The sequence below is a fragment of the Aedes aegypti genome, chromosome 3, assembly GCF_002204515.2.
Source record: "Aedes aegypti strain LVP_AGWG chromosome 3, AaegL5.0 Primary Assembly, whole genome shotgun sequence".
Classification (NCBI taxonomy): domain Eukaryota; kingdom Metazoa; phylum Arthropoda; class Insecta; order Diptera; family Culicidae; genus Aedes; species Aedes aegypti.
Window position 1 is genome coordinate 382,500,565 of NC_035109.1, and position 24,608 is coordinate 382,525,172.

General features: G+C 39.9%; 2 protein-coding genes and 2 long non-coding RNA genes across 7 annotated transcripts in view; 3 read left to right on the forward strand and 1 right to left on the reverse strand.

The window, feature by feature from the left end:
* Positions 1-12,046, forward strand: part of LOC5566549 — a 139,039-nt gene extending 126,993 nt beyond the window's left edge. For 2 of the 4 annotated variants that reach the window (XM_021853152.1, XM_021853153.1), the window contains 8 exons: positions 7,918-9,688; positions 9,752-9,992; positions 10,048-10,176; positions 10,241-10,545; positions 10,609-10,750; positions 10,812-11,098; positions 11,163-11,254; positions 11,314-12,046. In XM_021853152.1, coding sequence (XP_021708844.1) covers positions 7,918-9,688; positions 9,752-9,992; positions 10,048-10,176; positions 10,241-10,545; positions 10,609-10,750; positions 10,812-11,098; positions 11,163-11,254; positions 11,314-11,789 — 3,443 coding nt within the window. In that variant the 3' untranslated portion in view covers positions 11,790-12,046. The remainder of the gene's footprint in view (positions 1-7,917; positions 9,689-9,751; positions 9,993-10,047; positions 10,177-10,240; positions 10,546-10,608; positions 10,751-10,811; positions 11,099-11,162; positions 11,255-11,313) is intronic. The other 2 variants (XM_021853154.1, XM_021853155.1) reach the window with 2 other exon arrangements.
* On the reverse strand, positions 5,384-6,850 carry LOC110679133. The gene is made up of 2 exons (XR_002502242.1): positions 5,866-6,850; positions 5,384-5,805 (listed from the first exon to the last, which is right to left on the reverse strand). It is a non-coding gene; the product is annotated as an uncharacterized LOC110679133 (long non-coding RNA).
* A 1,405-nt stretch (positions 12,047-13,451) lies between the features above and the next one.
* Positions 13,452-14,060, forward strand: LOC110679317. The gene is made up of 2 exons (XR_002502387.1): positions 13,452-13,562; positions 13,621-14,060. It is a non-coding gene; the product is annotated as an uncharacterized LOC110679317 (long non-coding RNA).
* A 7,005-nt stretch (positions 14,061-21,065) lies between these two features.
* On the forward strand, positions 21,066-21,757 carry LOC5566548 (transmembrane protein 234 homolog). The gene is made up of 2 exons (XM_001650893.2): positions 21,066-21,569; positions 21,627-21,757. Exons 1-2 carry the CDS (start codon positions 21,179-21,181, stop codon positions 21,692-21,694), a joined length of 459 nt encoding a protein of 152 aa, XP_001650943.2. The 5' UTR covers positions 21,066-21,178; the 3' UTR covers positions 21,695-21,757.
* Positions 21,758-24,608: the final 2,851 nt, after the last annotated feature.

The window sequence follows — 24,608 nt, forward strand, 5'->3', positions numbered from 1 at the left end:
TTTCATCAACATGCGATGTTTTACGTAAAAATGAGACTTTAGAAACCTTTGTTTACCTTTGTTCTTATTAGCGAAATATGCTTTGATACTTTTCTTGATTGTTTCTTCTTGATTCTTGATTTTCTTGATTGATACTTTTTTTAAATAAAATGTGTACTAAACAGTTCTTGGCTTGCTCAGATTCAAGTTATAGAGAACCTCCTGATATTCGATGACCAAAAGGGTAATGTATTTATCTATAGCGCTGAAATAAACGCTATATCGTTATCAATATATTAGATGATATAAAGGCCAGTTATAAACAGTTATAAACTCAATTTCTAATGCTATGAGAAATTTTTACAATGATTTCGGGGCCCCTAAGAACCCTGGGCCCGGTGCGGACCGGGAGCAAATCTGTCGGTCAAAGGGTCCGCAATGAATCGTATCTTCCGAATTATCCCAATCTGGAAATTTTTGACACGCTAAATGAACCCGTTACTCAATATTAAACTGAGACGTTTTCTGGTCTTCTGTGAAAATTCACATTTATAAAGTTAAAATGATCAATCTGATCCTTTGAATACAAGGGTAGATATCCTTCAAGGTCTGATGATTCATGTAATGTGTTTATGACATAACGTACCTAATGATCATTTTTTGTGTTTGATTCATGAATTATATATTGAGAACGCTTGTTCTTCCTGATGACAATCCTGGCTACAATCCCATGGAATACCATGACTCACCCGGAAATGGCACAGAACCCAGAAGAATTTGCCAGGGACGAGGCTCGTGACACACTTGACAACTATAACAGCCGCCTTACGTCACATTCGTAGACTCTAGGCGTCGTTCGGCCCAATAGCAGCCATTGATGGGAAATAAACTGCGTGGAACTGTGTCAGGCCCACACAGTCTTCGAAAGAAGATGCAAATTCACCGTATCAAACTATTTATATGTACACTGGAATCTTAGTTTACGTTTTTTTACATAATTGAGGTTAACCAAAAGAATATCGTAAAGGTAACTAGGTATGTTCGTCGTGATGATCTAAGATATAACTTCTTCAACTCACAAGCTCTATGAAGTATAAGTATTCATATTTAGTTAGACAACCAATAATCATCGGGAACTTCATCATTGATGTCAATTTACAAAATTTAATATAAACTGAATTTTGAGGCCAAGACATTCAGTATTGTAACACAGAATCAAATTAAATCATGATTTAATAGACGAAAAACTCCATTTTACGTAAATGGACCCATAACTTAAATGGAGATTTCAGTGTACCCCATAGAGGAAGAATTCAGCAGTCGGCAATAAAACTTCTTCGGCCCCAACCCCAACAAATAGCACGTGTCATCAAATGGGGGAAAAGAATCTAACTCACCGACCGACTCGAGCGACTCAGTAGGCCGCGCGCCGCTGTAAGCGATGACGACGCCAACAGCGCGACGACGACGTCATGGCAACAACAGAGCCTTGAGATAGGTGTAGGAACCCTACTCCAGTAAAAATCTGCGGAGGTTTACAGAGCGGCCAACAGGAATTAAAATGCGCACCGAGCGAATGAAATTTCGTGGGCGGCCTCTCCGTTGGCGCTGCTGACTGCGACTAACAGACCTCTTCTGCAAATGCTAATCGCCGCGCGAATGTGTGTACTAAGGTGGACCATTTTCATATGGAAAAATAAACTAGTAAAAATCTTAAATTACACTTTCTAAATCTGTTGATATGGGACTAGTCAATTCTAAGGGAAATTTGTATGGATTTTTTTTATTTTTTAAACACACCTACCCGTTAATGCTTCCAGTGGACGCTTTGTCATTTGAAGAAAGCACCACACTAGATAACGGACTAGCGCCCAGTGGCACAGTCGAAATACGTTCCTGACGAAAAGTTTTCCGGACTAAAGCGGGAATCGAACCCACACCACTTGACTCGATGTGTGGCCTCCAATATCGGACACTATTTTGAAGTGATTGGGCCACCCTAGTGTGGATGCGGCTCGCTCGGCTAACCAGTGTCAAAGAACGATCTTGATCTCTGATGGGGCGATTCGTTGCGATGACGACGTATGGATCGCGGCCCGGATGGAATGCTTTGGACTTTTGGACGGAGCCTTCCGTGATACCACGCACGCGCCTCCGTGAGCGGAAGTTCTCACTGTTAGTTGAACGTGCGGCGAGTTCTGGAACGTGTGGGAAGCGCGTTTAGGTCAAACTTACTGCCGCGGTTGTGGAATCGGACCGATTTGTCAGCTGTTTTGATGTGGGATGGGTGTTTGTGGGGAACATAAATTGAACGATTAACAAGTTACTGCAATAAACAGTTTGTTTTCGAATGGGCTTATTCTAGGGTAACTTACGGCTTCAGCACCATTCGACTATTATAGGCAATCAAATTTCAAACGCCAAACACACAGCATTTTTTTTATGAAAACACACCAATGAAAATATTCAGATGATTCTTTGTTCTGTCAGCTTCCCACTGACGAGATTAATGAGACTAAACAAACAATTTCGCAACTGATTTGGAGTTAGTGAGTTTGTTAATTATCGTTCAGTCTGTGCAGCCTTATGTGCTGAAGACGGTGTAAATTGTCTTTTTTTTAATTCAAAAGCGTAAGTAAACCATCCTATTTGGAATAAAATGCCTATGGAAGTCGTGCTCTGACTGATCTATGATATGATGTCTTTCGATAATTACAGTTGATAATAAAATTCGATTTACTGAAGGGCAATAATCGAGATTTTTAATTGTAAGCGAATATATTGGACACGGTGTACCGTTTTGACTCATATTCCGAACACTTAAGGCCAACAGTGACTTCAAATGCATCTGATGGGCATAAATAAGCTCATATTTGTGAAAATTCTAATATCTCTGTATTTTCATATGGAGATGAACCAGCCCTGGGCTGAAAATCTCCCTAATAAAGATAATAATAATAATAATAATAATAATTTCTCTGTCAAGTCCAACTGTTAGCTGTTGGGTGTTTTGATAAAATTGTTTACTTTAACTTGTTTAGTATTATTTTTACGTTAAAGAATGGAACAACATTTTGACTCAAATACCGAACACTGTGTCCATTCTGTCTCGTATTCCAAACACCTTGATTCAAATTCCGAACAGCACGAATAAATCGTATTCAAATGAATAATTTTGCAATTAAATTTATCTCAGCTGGTTCTACTGGTCTCGAACTATAGAATCATAACTACTCCCGATGTATAAAATATATTGAATGACGTTAAAATTTGATTGCAATTTACTGCCATTCCCTTGTAATTCGATGACATATTTCAGCGAAAGATTTCAACCAAATCGCCATTCAAAAACGAAGTGTTCGGGATATGAGTCTGTTCGGAATTTGAGACAAAACGGTACATAGTCTTCTCTTGAATTCACGAAATTTATTGTTTTCGGCCAAGTAGGCAACATCGTCGCGGCAAGCTTCCATTTACGGTTAAGAACGATTTTGAACAAGTCAAAATTCAATTTACAACAATCGACCCATCGTGGAAGCAGTTGCGTACGTTATTGTATTCCTTTATCACGTGCTTCTAAACTTCGACAAACAATGCGTTGAACATCTTTCTCCGAAGTTGCATCGATATTAGTTATGACGCCAAATGACTCCTATAGTTGTCAGATGTTATTACAGGGGATAGGCAGAATGGTTGAGAGTGTCAAAATTTTGCCTAAACAAAAGCCTATAACTTTTCGAAAATGGATGAAATTGGAAGCATCTGGAAGCATTCGACGGCAAATATAGTCAAATTTCAGTAACTTGCTTGGTAATGCATATTTGCTACCGGACTGCGATGTTGTTCTAGATTTTCCGAGATGGTTTCAAACCACATTTTTTCTGTCGCTTGTGTTTTGAGCGATGTGAAGTTGTACAAATGTTTACAGTTTTACAGAAAACTAAGATGAGACGAGCCGCGAACGTTGGGATCCTGTTGGGCAGCTACCCAACAGTATTCCAAGCGGAGATTTTTGCAATACTAGAATGCACTAATATTTGTATTAAGAGAAAATACAGCATGCAAAATCTGGATTTATTCTGGTAGCCAAGCTACGTTGAAGGCGTTGGGTGCATATAAATGTTCATCAAGACTTGGGGTTCATTCAAATATTACGTAACGCAAAAATTGACGATTTCATACCCCCTCCCTCCCCCACGTAACAGCTTTTGTATGAGAAATTTTAAATTTTTGTATGGACCGTACACCATGCTAGACCCCCTCCCTCCCCCTGTTGCGTTATGTAATATTTGAACAATCCCTTGTCTGGGAATGCATTCTATCATTGCGAAAGGTGTGCCAAGAAAATGTATGTTTGTTTTGGATTCTGGGACACAATGGCATTGTAGGAAATTAAAAGACAGACGAGCTTGCTAAACAGGGTTCAAATCTTTAATGAATGTTTGAATCCTCTGAGCAGAATCTCAAATAGAGAAACTTAAAGTAGATGGAGTACCGTGTACCTCTTAATTCCGCTCCTAAATGCTTATCTTTGACAGATACGCGTATTTCGACTACCACTTGCAGTCTTCTTCAGTGTCAGTTACTAGTTATTCAGCAAAACCAAACTGAGGGTCCTGAATTCGAATCCCGCCGTTCGAGGAACTTTTCCTAAAAGAAATTTTCTCGACTTCCTAGCCGCACCGATATACATCTGCAAATTGATCATTTGACAAAGAAAGCTTTCAATTACTAACTCATAAGGCTCATAAGAACACTACGTTAAAAGTAAGCTATCCCGCATAAACAAAAACTATATCAGTACAGTTTCCCGAAAGGTTCACAACCATTTGCAACAATATCTGAATGATTTTGGTTACAATGAAAAATAACAATACATCCACCTTACCTGAAACGTTTTTAACAATTCGACAAACGGTAAATAGGAAAATCACAATGTGGGGAATAGGCGGTTAAGTTATGTAACCATTTGAAAACGTCGATTTTCTCGAACAAAATTTCTCATCAACAGTTTTCCAAAAGGTAGATATACTGTCAATTTTTCGGCAAAATCAATGTACGCCAAACAGTGTTGATACATTTGAACCATATGTTTCTAAGGGAAATAAATAACGTATGCATAATTATTGGATTACGGTGCTTTATTGTATTTTTACCCTATCCTATTCTGTTATGTAATATAATGCAAGCACTAGGAAAATTCCTGAGGCTTTTTCTCGAGGAATTTGAGAAGAAATTCTTGAAGAATCAGATGAATAGTCACGTAATCAAACTCTTAATTTTGCACTTTTTAAAGACTCGAATTAAAATAGAAAACCAGACCCGCTACCAGCCCTGTGATGATCCAATTAAAGTTAAATATCACCTCAAGGATATTCTTTCATTCTTTCTGAAACTCGCGGAATATCGCTTTCCAATGCATCCATGTATTGATCGATTCCCTAAAAAGATAGCATCCAACAACCGGAAGCAGCGCTGCAATCACTCGCAATCTTCCACTTGTCTCCCTGGGCTGTAACCGTGAATGTCTTCTGGAAGGGTTTGGTAGAATTGTCCTGGTAGATGACCGTTCCCGAAACCTTGATGATGAACGTCAGCTGCGAGGACACAGCGTCGCCAATGATCGGCTGAGTGACCAGGGTGTTCATAATGTGTTCAAAGCGGGGCAGTTCCTGGAAGTTCTTCTGGATGTTGCTGATGACATCAGCAAACCGTTGTCCATGTAGAGCCGGTCATCTCATGCCACTTCTTGGCAACTTTTTCGTTGCACAGATTGATGAATTCCTCCTCCATCCGGCAAGCGGTATCGATTTTGGTGCGCAGTTCCTACGGGGATTGGGTTTGAACCAAACATCCAACAGATTGGCGAAATATCTTTGTACTTACTGGGTCCATCGAAGTTGTCCTTTTTTATGTGCATTGCTGTTCTGTAAACTTAATTTCACTCTAACTCGACTTTTATAAATTAATGGCAAGCTTTGAACAGTTTTAACAGTGGAATAAGAAGTAAACAATACAGCTTGACAGTTTTCCTTCGACGACAATCTGACGGCGATTTTTTTCTACACTCAACGCTAGATTAAGTGTCGCCTCGCCTACAAATACCAACAAAATGTAACTATTTGTTGAACTGTTAAAATGTAGTTCAATATTGTCAAATGCAAATGTGTGAGTGTGTTGCACAAATTTAAACAAAAACAATTTGCCGAATGGTGGCGGTATATTTCCACCATATCTTGCTTGAATCCATTTCCATATAATTTAACAATATCAGAGCAGTATCATATATTGTTACTGATAGGTATGGGTTGATCTTACTGTTTGAAATGGTGAACAGCTTTGAAGTCCATATGGTTATACATAAAAGCAACTATTTCTGATACATTAACAGTAACCGTTATAAGATGTTTATTGTTCTCAAAGTAAGGCAAACTGTATTTTGCTATGCGGGATGTCTCAGTCGGGACGCAGATCCAGGAATAATAAGAGGTAGCCCACAACTCAGAACGCGATCGAACGCGTCAGGACAGTGATCGATTTCCCCACGCAACATTGTTCGCAGCAGCACTATGATTTATCCGGATTTAATCCAATTTATTAACGTCATCCGTAAAATTGATTTTCCCACCGGTCGTTGGTGTTTAAAACCATGTTCCGCTTAGCATAGCACACCACGCGGGCGCGCCCGCAAAGCAGTAGGCTGTGTCAGTGGCGGCAAAACTGCGGTGCGAACAAGCAATCATTCAAGGTGCTCTCTGTGCTCCACACCGCAGTCGCAGTAGGCTTTTCCGCTGATTTATGCCACAACCATTTATGTTGCGAAGGCGCGCGCACTGTATAGGCAGGGCTGGTAGCGAGCCACTTTTTAGTGACTTGGTCACACTTTTCGACCTTGCACTCAGGCAAATGGACTATCTATAAACATAGGAACCCCGTATGAAAATTCGCCACAAGGTATCGGGTTGAAATTCATAAATTTGCCTTATGAAACCGAAATTTGAAAACAAAAATAATTTTCGCGGCAACTTGGAATGGTACCAAGGACCTTGCGATCGATAGGCTCGTGCGTACACCCCGCACCTATCGACGCCTTGTTATGGAGTGATGCTAAAACGATACATAAAGCGTTCGTATTGCGATAATCGTTCCATCTTTCATAAGGCAAAATGTATGAATTTCGATAGTCCAGTTCGCTGCGTGTGTTACCGAGAAGTTATTACAGTCAACATTCCCTTACTAGATATTCGGTATCTAATACTTACAGTTTGGAGTCTCTTTTTAGTCACAATTTAATATAATCACTGAACTATTTTGTATTTGCTTTGCTTTTGGCCGCTACCAGCCCTGTGTATAAGAGAGTAGTTCCTCTTGAGGGCAGACTACTCCCACGGAGGGCACACTTTTTGAACTTGAACACCGTACTTTCCTTCTTCGGCGGGAGTCTGCGGCTACCGATGCGTTGCTTCCGAAGCTTTTCTCCGAGCGCTTTTTGAAGGAGAAAAGCAAAAACAAACAAGTGCTACTTTACATGCCCAGAACGATTGGAATGGGTTGTTAGGGTTGTTATTGTTGTTGCTTTCGAGTAGCGCTTGTTTGCAGATGCATAAATAATAACCCACTGATGGAGTGCAGCTCGCTCGTGGCATTGCGTTGATTTGAGGTTGCCAAGGCGACGGTCAAAGAGGGCCCTGCATAGACACGTAGCTCGTAAATTACGGACAAGTGGACTACTTGGATCGATGCTTTGGGTCCGGGTTGCTTTGCATAAATTACTATGGTTTCTTAGAATTATCTGGAGTACTTGGGTGCACAAATTGTGTCGTAAATTAGGTCGGCTAAACCTGCTTGGAATGTGGTACTGATCGTTATTCTGAAACTAATTTCTGATATTTATATGCGTTATCTCTAAGCTTAACACAATCTGTTATTCATTCACAGGATCACGTTCGGAACCACGAACCTTTCCTACCAATTCGAACGTTCGCAAGGAACCTCAGAACTTATCGGCGGAAGCCCTTCGCAGAGAAGCAGAATTTGTACTAGCACAAGCAGATCGCTTGGATCGAGCTCGATCGCGCAGCAACAGTATCAACGGTGGCAAGGACGACAAGTTCAACTCGTTACCATCGAGGAAATCTCGGGGGAAAGCCTCTCTTACCCGAAGTTCTAGCGACGCTTCCTCGAAGAAACCCCAGAAGAATCTCTTGAGTTTATTCAATAAGACGAAACATGACGGTTCTGTGAAACCACCTGAAGAGAAGCCACGCATAACTGTCAGTCGTAGCAAGAGCGACGTTGGTCAACCTCTTCGGCAGGTAAGAGACCGCCGAACGCCTCGAAGAAACACCCAGGAGCTGAAAAATGATCCATTAACTCCGATCATCGAAGCTTCCCCAGTGGAATACACCAAACCATTAGATCCACTTACCGCCTACGCCCAACAGAAGAAACCTTTCGAAGATAGTCAGGATTTGAACATATCCACGAATCGAGCCACGTCCAAGCCCGTAATGGAAACGATCGCACTTCTGCGACAGAATTCGAAGTCCCAAGAACGCCTGCATAGCTCTCAATTACCGCCAGACAAGCCCAACCTCACCAAAGGCGTCACCGTAGAGAACATCGTCAAGCGTCTGTCCACTGAACGTCACACATCGCCACCTCCTGCCCAGATTGTACGCGACGGATTCTCGTACACTCGACCGGGTGAACCCATTGTCTACGCCCAGGTCGTATGCAACAATGATAGCAAGGAAAAGCACACCATTCGCAATCAATACATAGCCAACACCAGTGACGAAGACATGAAGAAATCTAGTCCACACGACGACCTCCTCGACAGAATGGCCACCAAGGAGTACCTCACCATGAAACGTCCAAGTCCTCCGCTGCCCAAGTATACCTTGGATGAGACAGACAACTTCCCGCGTACCAAGTTGAAGCCCTACAACAGCGATGAAGACGAAGGTCTGGGCATAGACTACAGCAAACGCTTCTCAACCTCCTACCTCAAGACGACGACTACTACGGCAGCCGACTCGTTCACCAACTCGGACGAAGATCACATAACGCCTACCGTCAAGTACACCCCTCCGTACGTCGGTCACAGTTACAGTGCCAACTACCGGGGTCAAGCGGATGGCAAAGAATACTTCCCAGAGTTTCATGAACTCAGCCAGCGGCGGGAGATTCTGGAGTCACGAATCCGCAACCGAATCGGTTCCAGGGAAGTGCTTGACATAGGATCACCCGATCGAGACACGACAACTAGGCGTGGAAGTGCTTCACGCTACGAGAACTACCATCGGACTACTGCCGGTCGAAGGAGCGTTGATCGGATGGCAAGTGCTTCACCGGTGCGAAGGAGTACTCTCTCGCCTCCTCCGGTGCAGGAAGACTTGATGCACCGCAGGAACTCGAGCAACCAGTACGTGGAGTCATTTGTAACCAAGACGGTTGTGAACCGTGACGGAAGACCTTACTCGGAAGAATACGTTGAACGTTTCAAGTATCCGAGCAAGAATTTGGAGGACGTGCGCACGACGAGAACGACATTCGAGCGGGACGGATCTGTCGAGCGGACCGAGGTGAAGAACTTCAAAAGGAACCTAGCGGAGACGAGCCACTCCAGGAATGTGATGGATAAGGGTGATTCCGGGATCGAGAACGACTTCCGAAAGGATTCGCTGAGCAGCGAGTTTCCGACGCGGTTTGTTCAGGAAGAATTTATTGTTTGATCGTGGTAATTCTAATGATGTTTTGTTGATTTTAGGAAAAGGTATTCGATGGCGCAGAACATCCACGCTTGCGAGAGTTTTCTGCGCCATGAACGCAACCACACCAACAGCTGTTTGCGGAAACCGAAGCGAACGTATTCGTACCGTGAGCGGAGTATTGATGACGGCAGTCGGTTTGATCCACGTCTGGACGACTATCCGGATTCCGGACGGGGTTATCGGAAGGAGCTGAAGTCTTCGTTGAAACCGGAGAAGAAAACTGGAGGATTAGCGAAGGTCCGTACGAACATTCTCAAGAACTCACAGTACTCATGCTTTATTGTAATTTCAGGTTAAACAGTTCATGAGTTCGACCAAAAAGAAACTGGTCAGGATGGGTGAATCGGACAAGAAGGACTCACGGCAGAGTAGCATTCGTAGCGATGAGAGATCGCGATATGATGAGCAGTTCCATTCGTTGGTAACATCATGATCTTAAAATTATAAATTGTGTTTGAACATAATCTTCAAATTACAACCCTCAGCAGGTCCCCGACATTGCCAACCGCCGGCGGTTGTCCACCCCGAAGTCTAGTCCTTCAACGACGAAGCGTTCGCTGTCGTTCAAAAGTACCACCAAAACGGGCGAATCCTCGAAGGCATCCCGTACGGATTGGTTCAAGTCGTTCGATAGGTTGTCCCGTAAGAAACCGTCGCAAGACTCCAAATCGCAATTCGGCGGAAGTGACCTGAAGTCCACCTCCGGTGGAACGAAACCGCAGAAGAGCTTGCGGTTCTTCGGCGATACCGATACGGAGTATGCCAATACGGCACCGTCCAGACCTAGTCGGTAAGCATATCCTCATGTACCATGCTTTTGATCAAGTCTATTAACATTATACTCTTTTTCAAGCTCCAAATCTTCGTTGTCGAAGGTGGATAAGAGATACCAGAGCGCTTACGATTTGGAAGCGACACCAAAGATTCGCGAAACTCGAAACCGTTCGACCTCCATGCAGAATCTTGATGAAGAGGATCGTCGAAATGAATCCAAAGTAATTGCGTTCTCGTCATTTTACGAATTCTTCCCTCTACTATAAACCCATTTACTTCCAGCGAAAAGACCTGTACGACATATCGGAGTACTCGACGAGCTACCGGATGCGATCTCCGTCACCGAGCTATCCGGTTCGGCGACAGCACAGCATGAACCGGGACTACACACCGGATCGTTCCATCCCCAGGAAGAGCTACAGCCGTTCGCGGGACAACAGTGTCGATCGCGTAGAGTCCGATCGCTACCAGCGATCGAGTCGAAGCCGTAGCGAACAGCAGCACAGGAAACCTCCATCTGGCCCACAGAAGCCGGCCCGTAGCTTCGAACGGAGAGGCAGCTTGACCAGGTGAGTTGTCGAGAAGTGACAAATGATCACGGATCGTGACCTAATGCCAACTGTTCTCCAACAGGGACACGGATCGAATTCAGGATAGTTCCGGTACCGAAGGAGAATCTAGTCAACAGAGCCAGCGAAGTGTCGTATTCTTGCATGCAACTACAGGTGAGTTAACCACGTGATCTACGCTGTATTCTTCGATCGTCTAACCCTTCCTCTTTCAGTTGGCGACATTCCCCATCCGCACATTGCCAACGCCCACCGGATGGCGTACTCCCGCGAATCGTTGAACAGCTCCAAGAAGGTCCAACCGATGACCCGCACCGTGTCGCGATCGGTCTCCGTACTTGCCCCCTGGAAACCCAAGCACATTCGCGATGGATACGAAATCAACTACCACAACGATCAGCAGCAAGTGGTGAAACCGATCTCAACCCTGCCGCGACCGATGAGGAATCGATCTTCGAGCCAGTCCACGTTGAACCGAACCAAGCAGAAGACCCGACGGAGTCATGCCGGCGGATCCAAGGACGATTTGGACTCGGACAAGAGTTCTTCCTTCGATAACTCACGCAATTCACATCGGCCGTCAGAAAGCGGTGGCCATCAAACGCATTCGCTGCCGAGGCGATCGCGGGATAACGCAGCAGCATCCGGAAGCTCGAAGACTAACACCCTTCAGAAACATCGGAGGAATTAATTGGAATTAACTTTAAATTGCTGGAATAATCCATGCCATTACACAGTTTCACCTTAAATTCAGAGTTTTGTTCGAGTGATGTTTGATTTTGGTCCTGGAGATTAGAAAGTAATCACATTTTAATGGTAACAAAAACTGGTAGAAATGTCGCAAAATATTAACGTTTGTTTCAGAGACGGCGATCTTACTAGCGAATGAAAATAATTGTACTAAAATGGAGTAAAATTTTGAATAAAAATTGCGATTTTCACAACTAACCTTTGTTTTTTTTTGAGTAATATATCACAAAAAAGTCAAAAATAGTAGAAACATTTTTTTTTCTCAAAAAGCTTACACGAAATCTTGTAAACAAACACATGGACTTATCCACGGTCTTCTTTTATTGACGACTTTCTCTTTCTTTTCCGCTGTAAATGCGGGCCGTGTTTACATAAAATGACATCCGGACCAACATCCAGTGAATGAGTGTTCAACGGATGAACATTGAGTGGATGAATGTGCAACGAAATTGTTCATTTTTTGTAAACACGGCCCGCAGTAAAAGTTTTCTTCCCGCTGGAAGTTGCGGCGTGACGTCATCGTAGATTAGTTCATAGGTATATCAAGGCTCATAATTTGGTTGATTCTTGCAAGCTTGCCACAGATGTTTAGATGCAAATTGGCCACTTTATAGTAAATTTGTGCCGTCCCGGGGATCCTAAAGGGTTCATTTGTAGGATCAAATGCAGGAAACATGGTTTTCCAATTTAATCGTTTTCCAAAGGGGGCAGACCTGGTGTAGTGGTTTGAACACATCTCAAGTAACCATGGAGCTGTATATAATAGCATTAATATCGCTTTGTAGGGTATTATAAAATATGGGATATAAAGTGATACTGCATTATACTCCCCATTAAAGCAGAATTGTAGTGGAAAAGGGCGCCACTATAGTTTAATTACGGCTACAGTCACTAGCATTTTGTTGGCCATTGCTAAAGTATAGTTACAGCATGTACTGTATTTAAGCTTTAGACAAAGTGTATTTAATGCATACGATAAGCCTGCAATAATTCATAAATAAGGCTTTATTGCATTCTCAAATGTTTAATTAAAGTTATAATTTGTATGCATTCAACGCATTAAAAAAAATATTTAAAGGTTTAAAATATTTTTTTCACACCCATTTTGTATGTAATTTTTAAAGCCTTCTCACATGTGTCCCAAAACCCACCCACCAATTGGTCCTTTTATTACGCGCATGAATGTATACTCTTATATAACATTGAATTGATTATTTCTCTGCCGGGAATCGAACCTAGAGTTGATGTTAGGTAATATCGATGACTGGCCGCTCCTATCCTCTGGACTATAACCGCTGTATGCATTGGCTAGAAAAAATGTACAACTTAAAGCAACATTATCTAGATGTATTGTACATATCCCTGACAAACGAATTACGATGCAATCAAATTTCGTAAATGTGAATCGTGAATTTGAAACAGACGATTGTCTAAAATCGTACTGTTATCATCAACGTACTATTTTTATGACTTCTCTTTAAATTCCACTCAACAAGCAAACTACGGTTTGTTAAAATGTCAACCTTTTTTGCTTTTGCGCACTAATTAAATTCAATGTCACAATCAAGATGGGTCAGAGGTGCGCAATAGTCGGCACGTACTCTCTTGTGCAAGCTGTCACTTTTTGTAGTGCAAATCTACTTTATTATTGTTTTACACAAAGGGGAATCGTTGCATATTATTTCATCCCAAACGAACTTTCCACAATGATACAGTGAGTTTTCAATGATATTTCATCATAACTTCAACTGATAACATTTCATTGCTTCCAGAAATGCCTAAAGGAGTGAAAAATATACAGCGAAAAGCTGCCACACCACGAAATCCCAGCGCTGCTGCTCCCAATAGTACCGGTAAGTCTGCTGCCGGAACCGTGAAAGCCAGTGCTGTCACGAAGAAGCAGCCACTGAAACCCAGGAATAATGATCGGAACATCGTAGTTCGAGAGGATGCAGCAGCTCTATTTGCTGCAATCGCCAAATGCAAGTCCGAAGCTGCCAAGGATCAAGACGCTGTGGATGATGATTCTGCATCGGAGCAGCTCAATACGTTTTCTTCTGACGACGAACGGGTGGTGAAAAAAGTCAAACTAGAATCTGCAAACCTACTTGAAATCGAAGCTACTCACGAAGTTCCCTCTCCAGCTAGCACCCGGATAAAAAATACAATACAAAAACAATATAACGTATTGAAACAGTACCATTCAATATATTGGAAATACAATACAGTATATTGGAAAATGACAATACAATTACAGTACAATATATTGTTTTGAACAGTTCACTGTATGGTGTATGAGATTTTTGCAATATAATGTATGGGTGGTTAAGTATCGTAACAATACAAATATAGATATTTTCTCATACAAACATTTTGAAAATACAATACGATATATTGTTTATGTATTGTCTTGATAAGCAATTCGAGTATTGTTGTACAATACAAAAACAATTCAACAAACTGTATCATGGTTGCATTCGTCGTTACAGCTAATGTCACGTGTCCTCTAAAAAACTACTTATTTTTACTTTTTAAATATTTTCCCCCCAACATTTCTTGCTTTTTGAACTTGTTTTGTTTATTTCTTTCAGCAAAGCTACATAGAAAAAAGCAACAGTTGTTTTACGCGAAAATAGGAATTTGACCAAAATTGTAAGGTATAAAACCAATTAAAAACAATACAATGTTCTGTTACAATATATTATATTGTTTTTGAATTGTATATCAAAACATGAATAATATTGCTTCGACATTCAATTACAATACGCTGTATTGTATCCAATACGTTATATTGTACATTAATGGTTTATTCCATTCACTGAATGATACGTTTTTATCCGGGCAGCCAGACCAGCTTGAGCACCAGTCTCAGGATATTGAAATTATGAACATGCTGAAAATCATCAACGATAAGGTCGAAAACACAGAAAAGCGGCAGGAAAAGTGCTTGATTCTGACTGCCCAAGTGAACGCCAAGATTGACCGTCTTACATCTCGTTCAGAACAACGGCAATCTTCAAATGCATCCGAAAAAACAGCCGACATCAAGCTGATTCCAGTGAACAAATCTGGCTGACTTGGAAGCCGCAGAAGAGCAATGCGAGGATGAAAATTACGTTAATAATGTTATTCGTGAGATGGGAAAAATACACGGAAACGATCGGTTCAAAAACAAAGGCGGAGCGGTTTGTCATCAAATGATTGACTTTTTTGTCGATCGGCGATTTTTCCGTCTCTGTTCTTGGACCGGTATCAGCGAAACGCTTGATGAGAATAACGAAGTGGTACCAAAAATACCATTCTCCAGGTATGAAAAGTACATCAATCTGTTCTACAAAGTAATTTGTAACTCAGATAGTAATTTCACCAAGGATGAATGCCATAAATTCTTGAAGCAGTGTTTGAGGAACTCAAAACAGCGAGCAAATGAACTGTTGCTCAAGCAACCGGCATCCAGGAACAGATCCAAAAAGCTCCTGGATGTTTCTGGTCCGAACGACGGTGAAACAGCAGACCACGGCCAAAACTCGAAGTCTACAACCGAGTTCATTGAAGAATCAATTGATCAAGATCAAGAGTGCTCCAAAATTGAGTACATCGAACAAGTTAACGACAATGAGCAGGATTACAGCGAGGATTTGAATGGTATGATCATTGAAGAGGTCGTTCTTCAAGGAATGACTAATTAACCGTTTCTTTTTAAACTTCACGGTGCGATGTCCCTGTTAAAAGAACTAAATCAAGTTCACTTGAAACTGAAGAAATAAAATAACCCTTATAAAATATATTGTTGTTTTCGATAAATTTACTTTTTGCCTTAATTATTCCAAAATTTCAACGTAAATCTTCATATTCAAACAATTAAAATAGGGGTATGTGAGTCCAGGGCTGGTAGCAGGTCTTATTTCAGAGACTTGGTCTGTGTTCTAATGCAAGCATCTAAAAAATCTGTTTTTTTTTTTATGGAAGGTCTCTATGATTTCTTCATGCTTTACTCTAAGAAATACTTCTTCAGAGGTTTCTTCTAGAATACTTCCTGGAACTCCTTGAGGGACCTCTCTAGGGATATTTCTGGGGATTTCATTTAAAATTTCTTCGATTTCTCAAAGGGTACCATGAATAGTTTTCTTCGCTTAGTAATTTCAACAAACATACTCTATTCTTGGTAACTGTTTGATCTCTTTTTAATTCCGGTCTAGTGTCATGCATGAAGGTCTCTAAAGTTCCTATTTTCAGTCGCTACCAGCCCTGTGAGTCAAAGTGATAAGCAGTTTATCAGAAAAATGTTGAAATAATCGTTTTATGTAATGAACTATTTTCAGCGTGATTCACTTTAATCAAAATTAACTATTTTAAACAAAACGGTTATAAAATATGGTTGACTTTTTACAAACCAGTTTACCTTAGTCGGCGTACCCCTTCTAATCATATCAAGAAAAATTGAGACAGACTTGCTCTGTATATAGTCAACTTAATTTGTTTTGTAACATTTACAGAAGGTATAGTAGGGGAAAAGCACTAATTTTCAACCTAGAAAAAATCTGTGCCAATTTTCGGATTTCTATACAAAGTAGGCCAAAATCTTATGGATGGGTCGAAAGTAAGTGCTGGGTCGTAAATTAGGGATTTTCCCCTATACGATATTGTATGGAGCCGTCCATTAAGTACGTCACGGTATTAGGGGAGAGGAGGGCGGACACATATAATGTTGTTGAATGTTCAATAGAAAAAGTGTAACATTAGGAGAAACTGAGGGTCTCAAATAGTGATTTCTTCGTCAAGGGAGGTTTCTGAATCCTCAAAATTTGATAATAATAAGATTCTTTGAATAAAGCAAACCCTATTCTGGATATCTGATGATTTATCCGACAAAAACCAATCATGACGAAAAGTATAAATGAAAATACACTAATTTTGCTAGCTTTTTTGTGTTTTCTTTAATCATAAAATCATTTATTTCCTGCAGTTATTGTTTTCAACAATGTCATTGAACATCAGGGTGTTTAGTATGATATTTTGCACTTACAATTTTTCGCTACTTTCTGTTGGAAGTGTATAGATCAACGGTACAAATGCAGTGATGTTACCAATAATTATTACAACAAGTTTGCATAAGATACTGCTTAGCAAATACTGTTTAGAATTTGTAAAATCAAGAGTTGTGTTAGTAACAGTTACGTGAAAGCTATTGGAAGTTAAAGGATCTTCGAATAGATTCGATTGTGGGCTGATCATTTCTCGACCATGTATGCAAAATCCATAGCGACTATTTTGTACTTCTTAGTTAAAAACCACTTATCAGCAAAGTTGGCCCTCAATGTACAATTCGGGTTAGGCTTGATTGTAAGGAACTTCAAATCATTTTTGAAGGCTTTTTGAGCGATGAATAAGTCTCTATAGCGGAAGAGTTAATGATATTATGCTTATCCCTTTCCGTCATTCTATTGATTATTTGAGATAATGGATGCCTGCCTGATCTAACTTGTTTTTTAATTTGGTACAAATGGTTCTCAAATGGATATGTAGAGATAGATGATAGTGGGCCTTTTCTCTCAACTTCTTCTAACACGTGAACCAAATTATGGATATTGCTTGTTACTGATCCAAAATGTGTGTCAAATGTAGCAATGAATTCTTTGAATAATATTTTAGCAACCGGTATATAGCTTCGGTAATAGTTGAGCATATTGTAGTAGCACAAAAAAGTCTAGCAAAGTTTTTGTAATGCTCTTCATTTAAAAACTGCTTTAGAACAACAATACCAATATAACTTAGGAATACACCGAACTCTGATGCTTTCCAATGGTTAATATAATCCATCCCTCGAACTGAGCGATGGATTTCCATGGGCAGCTTGATCAGATCTAGAGCTTTCGATAGTTCCTGTACGGTTCCTTTAGACCACTTGGGAACATTACAATGACCATCTCGGTAAGTCATAAAAAGATTCTTCATGACTCCAAGATGAAGAAGGGGAAGTGAATCAGACACGATAAATTCTTCGATCATATCGATAGGTAATTTCAAAAAAGGTGTGTCAATCGGAGTCCTGGTGAGTTTTCCATCTCGACGTTGTACGTATTCCTGGTGGTGCTTTCCATAGAGCCTATCTCGAAAACCACGATCTGTCCTACACTCGGCTTCTGTCTGAGGGAAAACCGTTGTCCGTAATTTCTTGGAGTATTCACCGATTGTGCAACACTTGAGGCATCCGTGGATTGCGTTAAAATTGGTTACACCTGAAACATTTTAGTTCAATAGAGAAATAGTTTTTATTAGAAGTAACAAAATAACAGCAACCTTTTACAAATGCTCTAGCTGGTGCATCGCAGTTGATAGATCTGATATTTATCGGTAGCTTGTGATGATTTATAATCAATCTGTTTTCCATCAATGGTAAAATCTCTTCGACAAATGGTGTCAGATATTGTTCTACTCTTTTAGGTTTGCTGTTCCCGTGAAATATTCCTGCAATCATCGGCGGTATTTCGGGCCTTTCGAACACGTTGAATAGGATCGGCCACACTTGGGCAGTCCCATTTTTAAACAACGGGAGCCCATCTACGTTGATATTGATTGATATTGTACATGATGCTGTGTAAACGTAAGCAATGTTCTGAAAAGGAAATTTTGTTAATGCTTTCGCATAAATTTTATTGTTTTTTGCATGCGACTCGATATATTTTTGAAAAGTTTTTCGCGTTTCAGTCAGATTTTTTGGAACAAAAACTATAGTTTCATCTTCTACGTTTCAATCCGTATAGAAAAGACAACACTTTAGTTTTTGATCCCAAAAATCCGACTGAAACGTCAAAATATACTCAAAAAATGTTATAACGGAAAATGCTGTGGTGCCAATAAGATCCACCGTCAATAACCTTGACTGCAGGCTTATAACGAGGTGTTCTCAGGAGTCGTCTAGGATCTACGAGTAATTGACGGTGATATTCGACCAGCTTTTCTAGTGATGGCTTCAACGCTTGATGTGTAATCTTATGCTTTATGCTCCAGTCTCTCAAGAATGTTCCAAGATCTTGTTTGCAACCTTGGACTGCTGAGGTGGTCTGAAACACGTCATTTTGATTCACTGCCTCAAGCAACTGCTCTAGAGTGGGCTCGGAAACATCAACGGGGTTCCCACGGACATTTTCGTCAGATTTTTTGTTTTCATGGTGTTTGAAACCAAAGATGGACTCCGACTTAGACTCCGGCGAATGCTCCAAGCCAGAGCAGAATATTTCCATGGACTCTTGAAGCCCATTCCTTTCGGATTCCTTCCACTCGTTCGTTTTATTTGAGTTTGAGCTCAGCAACGCTGGTGGTTGCTCCCTAAGACAAGACGTGACAGGTCACAGTACAAAAATGAAACCAATTGCCTGTCAAAAAAGACCACTTCTGATTGGTCGTTTTGGCAAAGGCCTACTTTCACATCGTTGAGTTGGATTTGATTTTTTTTAAATAAAGCATCCTCTATTGCACTATATGAATGAAGCGTGCAAGAAACAACCAAATTATGGGCATTGATATTTGAATTTGTTCACAAGATTTGCTTAAAATGAATACTGGTAGCACTGGCTTTTGTATCGTCAAGGATATCGGCCGAAAAACAACTGGGCAGTCTTAGTTGAGCTGTCACGTCCTGTCCTAGGTTGCTCCCAGGACTTCTGCTTTTTTAAGTTTCCTCCAAGCCTACTTGATTCAGCAGATTGGATTTTGTTTAGGAACTTTGTTTCAGGTATTAAAGAACGACATTTCGACACTTTTCTTCGAAAATTTACACTTTTTAAATAGTTTTCCATTTTTGTTCTGAATGCAAATCCATGATTTGTTACTGTTTACAAATTTATAAATTGAATATAGTCGTGAGAGTGTTCACTGTCATAAACATAAATGCAAACATTAGTAATTGTGTATTTACAACAATGAAGTCATGCCATATTTGCTGCAATAAAGCATTTAGTAAGATGATCAACCCGGTGCTAGGCAGCCATGTTTTCGTGGTCAGCATCAAACTCAAGAGCAACAACGTACAATGGCCTAATCATATTAGGGAATTTTTCCTCCAATACTAAAATGTGTTTCTAGCTAATCACTTCAACCCAAATTGACTTGCTGTACTGCAATCCAATAGTTTGCAACCGTTTGTTTGTTCGAATAACTATTGTTATGCGGGAAAAGAATTTTTTTGGAGAAAAAGATTTCGCCATCATCGATTATTATTCCTCAAACGGTTATTTGTTTACAAACATTGAGCTGTCAGTGGGAACCATTTCCCATTAGGAACCAGAGATGTTTGCTCGTTATTTTTCAATGGGGTTGTATGGGCGGTGTCAGGAGGCTGAAGATGATGTAATGAACTGATTAGTCATTGTATATCAACCATTAATGCACGTTTCACTGCTTAAATAGAGCAATGCTTCAATGCATTCAAAAAAAATCATTTAAAGTATTATTGCACGCGTATTGCTAAATAAAAGCAATGATGCATTACTTATGTTGAAATACACTTTAATTACGGTAATGCTTTAAGGCTTGCGGTTACTTGGCATGCTTCTCACGCCGAGGACCTGGGATCGAATCTCATCCCCGAGATACCTAGTAGTCACTTATGGCTTTACGAGTTATGGCGATGACTTTCTTCGGAAGGGGGGGAGTAAAGCCGTTGGTCCCAAGATGAACTAACCCAGAAAAATCTCGTAATGAAGATGTATAAAAAAAGTTTCCAAAGGGGTTCAAACAGATGCGTTTTTCTTAAAATAAATTGACATAGTGGCCACATTATGGCCGATTCCTGAAACTCTCTGTGACTTGAAATTTGCCTACCAGGGACACAAAAGCATAGCACCCGAACTGATTCAGTGACTCACCGGAATAAATTCGGTCACAAGAACATTCCAGAAATCCTTCGGCCACTTTTAGAAACTAGATATGTGTACGAGTATACTGACAAAAAAATTGAAATCCCTTTGCTAAGCGGTGAGAGTGTTAGTTTTTTTTTCTCTCACACAGGCCTATACGAGTTAATAATTGTAACCGGTGAGATGTATCTAACTGTTTTGGAATCATTTCGAAACATTTTCCTAGTCTAATATCAAGCCAAAGATTGTAAAGATTCTTCAGTTTTCAAGCATGTTAACCCTGTGACTAAAACAACATATGCAATCAAAAAAACGTTCCACTTTCCGCATCGTTCCGATATCAGCAAACGTCAAACCCATCTGATATTTTTTTTGTTTTGTTTACGATCCTGAAGCCATTTGTTGTTTTCCTTCGCCTTCATTTCTGTAACCAAATTGTAGAGAGCAAAAATCACAAAAATAATGAAAGAAAATGCCCTCGGAGCAGGCAGCCAACCCGTCCGAGATCGGTAGCTTACCTGCTCCGCCTTCGCAACTGAGCGCCGACCCCATATCCCTAGTGATGATTGTCGTAGTGGCACTCTTGTGGGGCGCCACCAATCCGTTCATCCGCCGGGGCAGTCTCGGGTACAACAATCTTAAGGCACCCACCAAATGCGGTCAACTGTGGCTGGAGGTGAAATTTCTGGTCTCTCGGTGGCAGTATCTGCTGCCACTAGCGCTTAATCAGCTGGGGAGTGTGGTGTACGTGTTTGCCCTGCAGCGAACCGAACTGTCGTTGATTGTTCCGATGGCGAACTCGTTGACGTTCGTGTTCACGGTCATTACGGCGCGACTGCTCGGAGAGCAGGGCGGCAGTTGGAGTAAGTATCTGTTGTTTTTCTATTTTGCAATTAATAATCGTTTTTGTTTTATTTTAGAAACGTACACCGGAATGATACTGGTTATAGCCGGGACGGTTCTCTGTAGCATAGAGAAGATTTTGTGATAGAGATTCAGCTAACTCTGCCTGGACTTAAATTTATTAATAAAGTTATTGTTGTACTTCGAAGGACTGGCTTTCTATTTGTTATTATGGGTTTTTGGCATGGTAGGATCGTTGAAATAGTGTAATCTAATGTTTAAGTATTGGATATTTTATGTAACTCATTAGTACTATACCAGGGAGGAAGCTTTATATCATTTTCAAATTTTTATTTTGAATCCTTTGCAAAGCTTTTTTCCTGGTATTACAACAGCTAAGTCCATTTTCATCGAATAATTTGTAGTTTTGATCAGAAAAACTGCTTTTGAAGTTTCGATGATGACGATGATTACGATGACGGAGCGTTGAACGTTAATGAGGGGATAAAGACATTTTACATATTCGTTGAATTTGGCTTGAATGCGTGATTTTTGAAAGTTAAATTTTTATCTAACATCATCTGACTAATTCATCGGAACCCCTCTTATCGTGACAACAACTTGAAGGTTTAAAATAAAGAGCTTTTGGTTAAGGTGAGAATGTTTTTAGCTGAGTTTTGGAAGCATTAGGAGAAATCTTCCATTTTTGCAAGTATGAAGAAAAAATATCCAAACTTTTTTGCAATCGACTACAGATGACACGCAGGCTTCGAACTTTGGCGGAGAGGCCTGTGTCGTCCGCAAACAAAGATTTTTGACATCCCTGAGGTAAGTCAGATGTGTAAATATTGTACAATATTGGTCCCAAAATGCTGCCATGAAAAACACCAGCTCTCACAGGAAGTTCTTCTGAATTAGAGTTCTGATAATTAACCTGAAGTTTACGATTTGACAGATAGCTTTGGATTATTTTAACAATGTATGTTGGAAAATTAAAGTTTCGAACACTGTCGATTGCTCTTTCTATGTCTAGAAGAGCAAAACCATTAGAATAGCCTTCAGATTTGTTTGGAACGGATCAAATTTGTACGTTGATGAGTGGTCGAATGTCCGTGGCGGAATCCAAACTGTTCATTCGTCATTCCGTTCAAAATGCCCTTTCCAAAAAGTTTACTGATGGAGGAAAGCAAACTGATTGGACGATAGCTAGAAGCTTCTGCAGGGTTTTTGTCCACATGGTTTTGAAATTGGAACAACCTTAGCATTTTTTCATTTGTCAGGAAAATATGCTAATTGAAAACATTTGTTAAATATATTCACTAAAAACGATAAGCTACTTTCTGGATGTTTCTTGATGAGGATGTAGAAAATTTCATCATCGCCAGGAGCTTTCATATTTTTGATTTTTTTTTAATAATAGTTCTCACTTCTTCCAAATCAGTCTCCCAGGAATTTTCGAAAACGTTCTTTTGTTAGAGAATACTTTCGAAGCACTGATCAACTTAATTTTCTAGTGGACTAGTAAGTCCTAAATTAAAATGGTGCGCAATTTCAAACTGGATAGCAAGTTTTTGAGCTTTTCCGCAATTAGTAATAATTTGTTTTCCTCTTTCAATGCCGGAATTGGCTTCTGAGGCTTTTTCAAGATTTTAGATAATTTCCAAAAGGGCTTAGAGCCAGGGTCCAATTGAGAAAATTTTGTTTCACAATTTTTTGTTTCTTAATTGAAAATCGTTTATTGATTTCTTTCTACAAATCCTGCCATATAATTTTCATAGCAGGATCGCGAGTGCGTTGAAATTGCCTTCTCCTCACGTTTTAAGATGGATCAAGAGTTTAAGATCATCGTCTATAATCACGGATTCAAATTTTACTTCACATTTTGGAATTGCAATGCTCTTGGCTTCAACAATGGAATTTGTTAAAGTTTCAAGAGCATTGTCAATATAAAGTTTTGTTTGTAAATAAATGTTAACATCACAATAAGTCAATATATAATGTAGGTATTAACAATAAAATAAAACAAAATAAAAGATTAATAATTCATATGAGTAAGATAGGTATTATTAATAAAATAAAACAAAATAAACGATTAATAATACCTTTCTTACTAATATGTTTTATCAATCTTGTATTTTGTTTTATTTTATTCTTAATACCTTCAATATGTTTCATAAATATTCCAGTCCGCTCGAAAATAATTGAAAGTGGAGCTGATAGGATTGAGAATTGCTCCATGGGACATTTAATCTAATCTAAGTGCTTGCACATCCAATATTGAAAAGCATCCTGGAAAAACAGAAATATATTTCAGTATTTTCTTGTCAGCATTAATATTTGTAGCATATCAATAATTTGAAACAAATATTAAAATGGCCAGGCCCACTGTGCAGACTTGGGGTTTGAAGGTAATTCGAAAATTAACGGCGATCAGATTATTCACGAATGATTAACATGATAAACAAAATATTTTCAAATCGTGTGGAGGAAGAAACGGGGACAACCGTACCAACCGTTCCATATTGATAGACAGGCAAAAGCGTTGGGAGTGGTGAAGCTAAGAATGTTGATGCGCATTCCATTATTGTTTGTGGTTCACTTCCTGGGATGGGGCACAGGTATTTACTCCGTGTGTCCTGGCTATAGAGCCTAAGCTTAAGCGCCATTACTCGCTCTCTGAAACGAAAAAAAATTGACTTCCTCCCATATTGCAATTATTTACCCATTAAACGCTCGAAACAATTTTCATGATTTTTTTTTCTCATCTCTCCCCAAAGTTATATTTTCTGTATGTAAGAAATCAAAATTTTCTGGTGCGTAAGAAATCAAAACATTTCCTCTCCTCATAAACCTTTTCTTTCAAATATCTTATGTTTGTTACATAAACAATAAATCACCAGCATGTATGATTCCAGATAGATCGTTCTATAATGACATAAGTAAATTATTATGATACTTTGTTGTTACATGATCATCAACAGCGTAAATTTGACTAGTGGTTTGAATTTGAAATTAATGGCTCATGAGACTTTACCTATAGTTTTAAAATATAAAAGCTG

What these genes read in the sequence shown, in the direction of transcription:
- LOC5566548 (XM_001650893.2), top strand. Translation starts at nt 21,179, where the DNA reads ATGCCCTCGGAGCAGGCAGCCAACCCGTCCGAGATCGGTAGCTTACCT. An exon ending in AGAGCAGGGCGGCAGTTGGA is followed by an intron (nt 21,570 to 21,626) that starts GTAAGTATCTGT and finishes GTTTTATTTTAG; the next exon opens with AAACGTACACCGGAATGATA.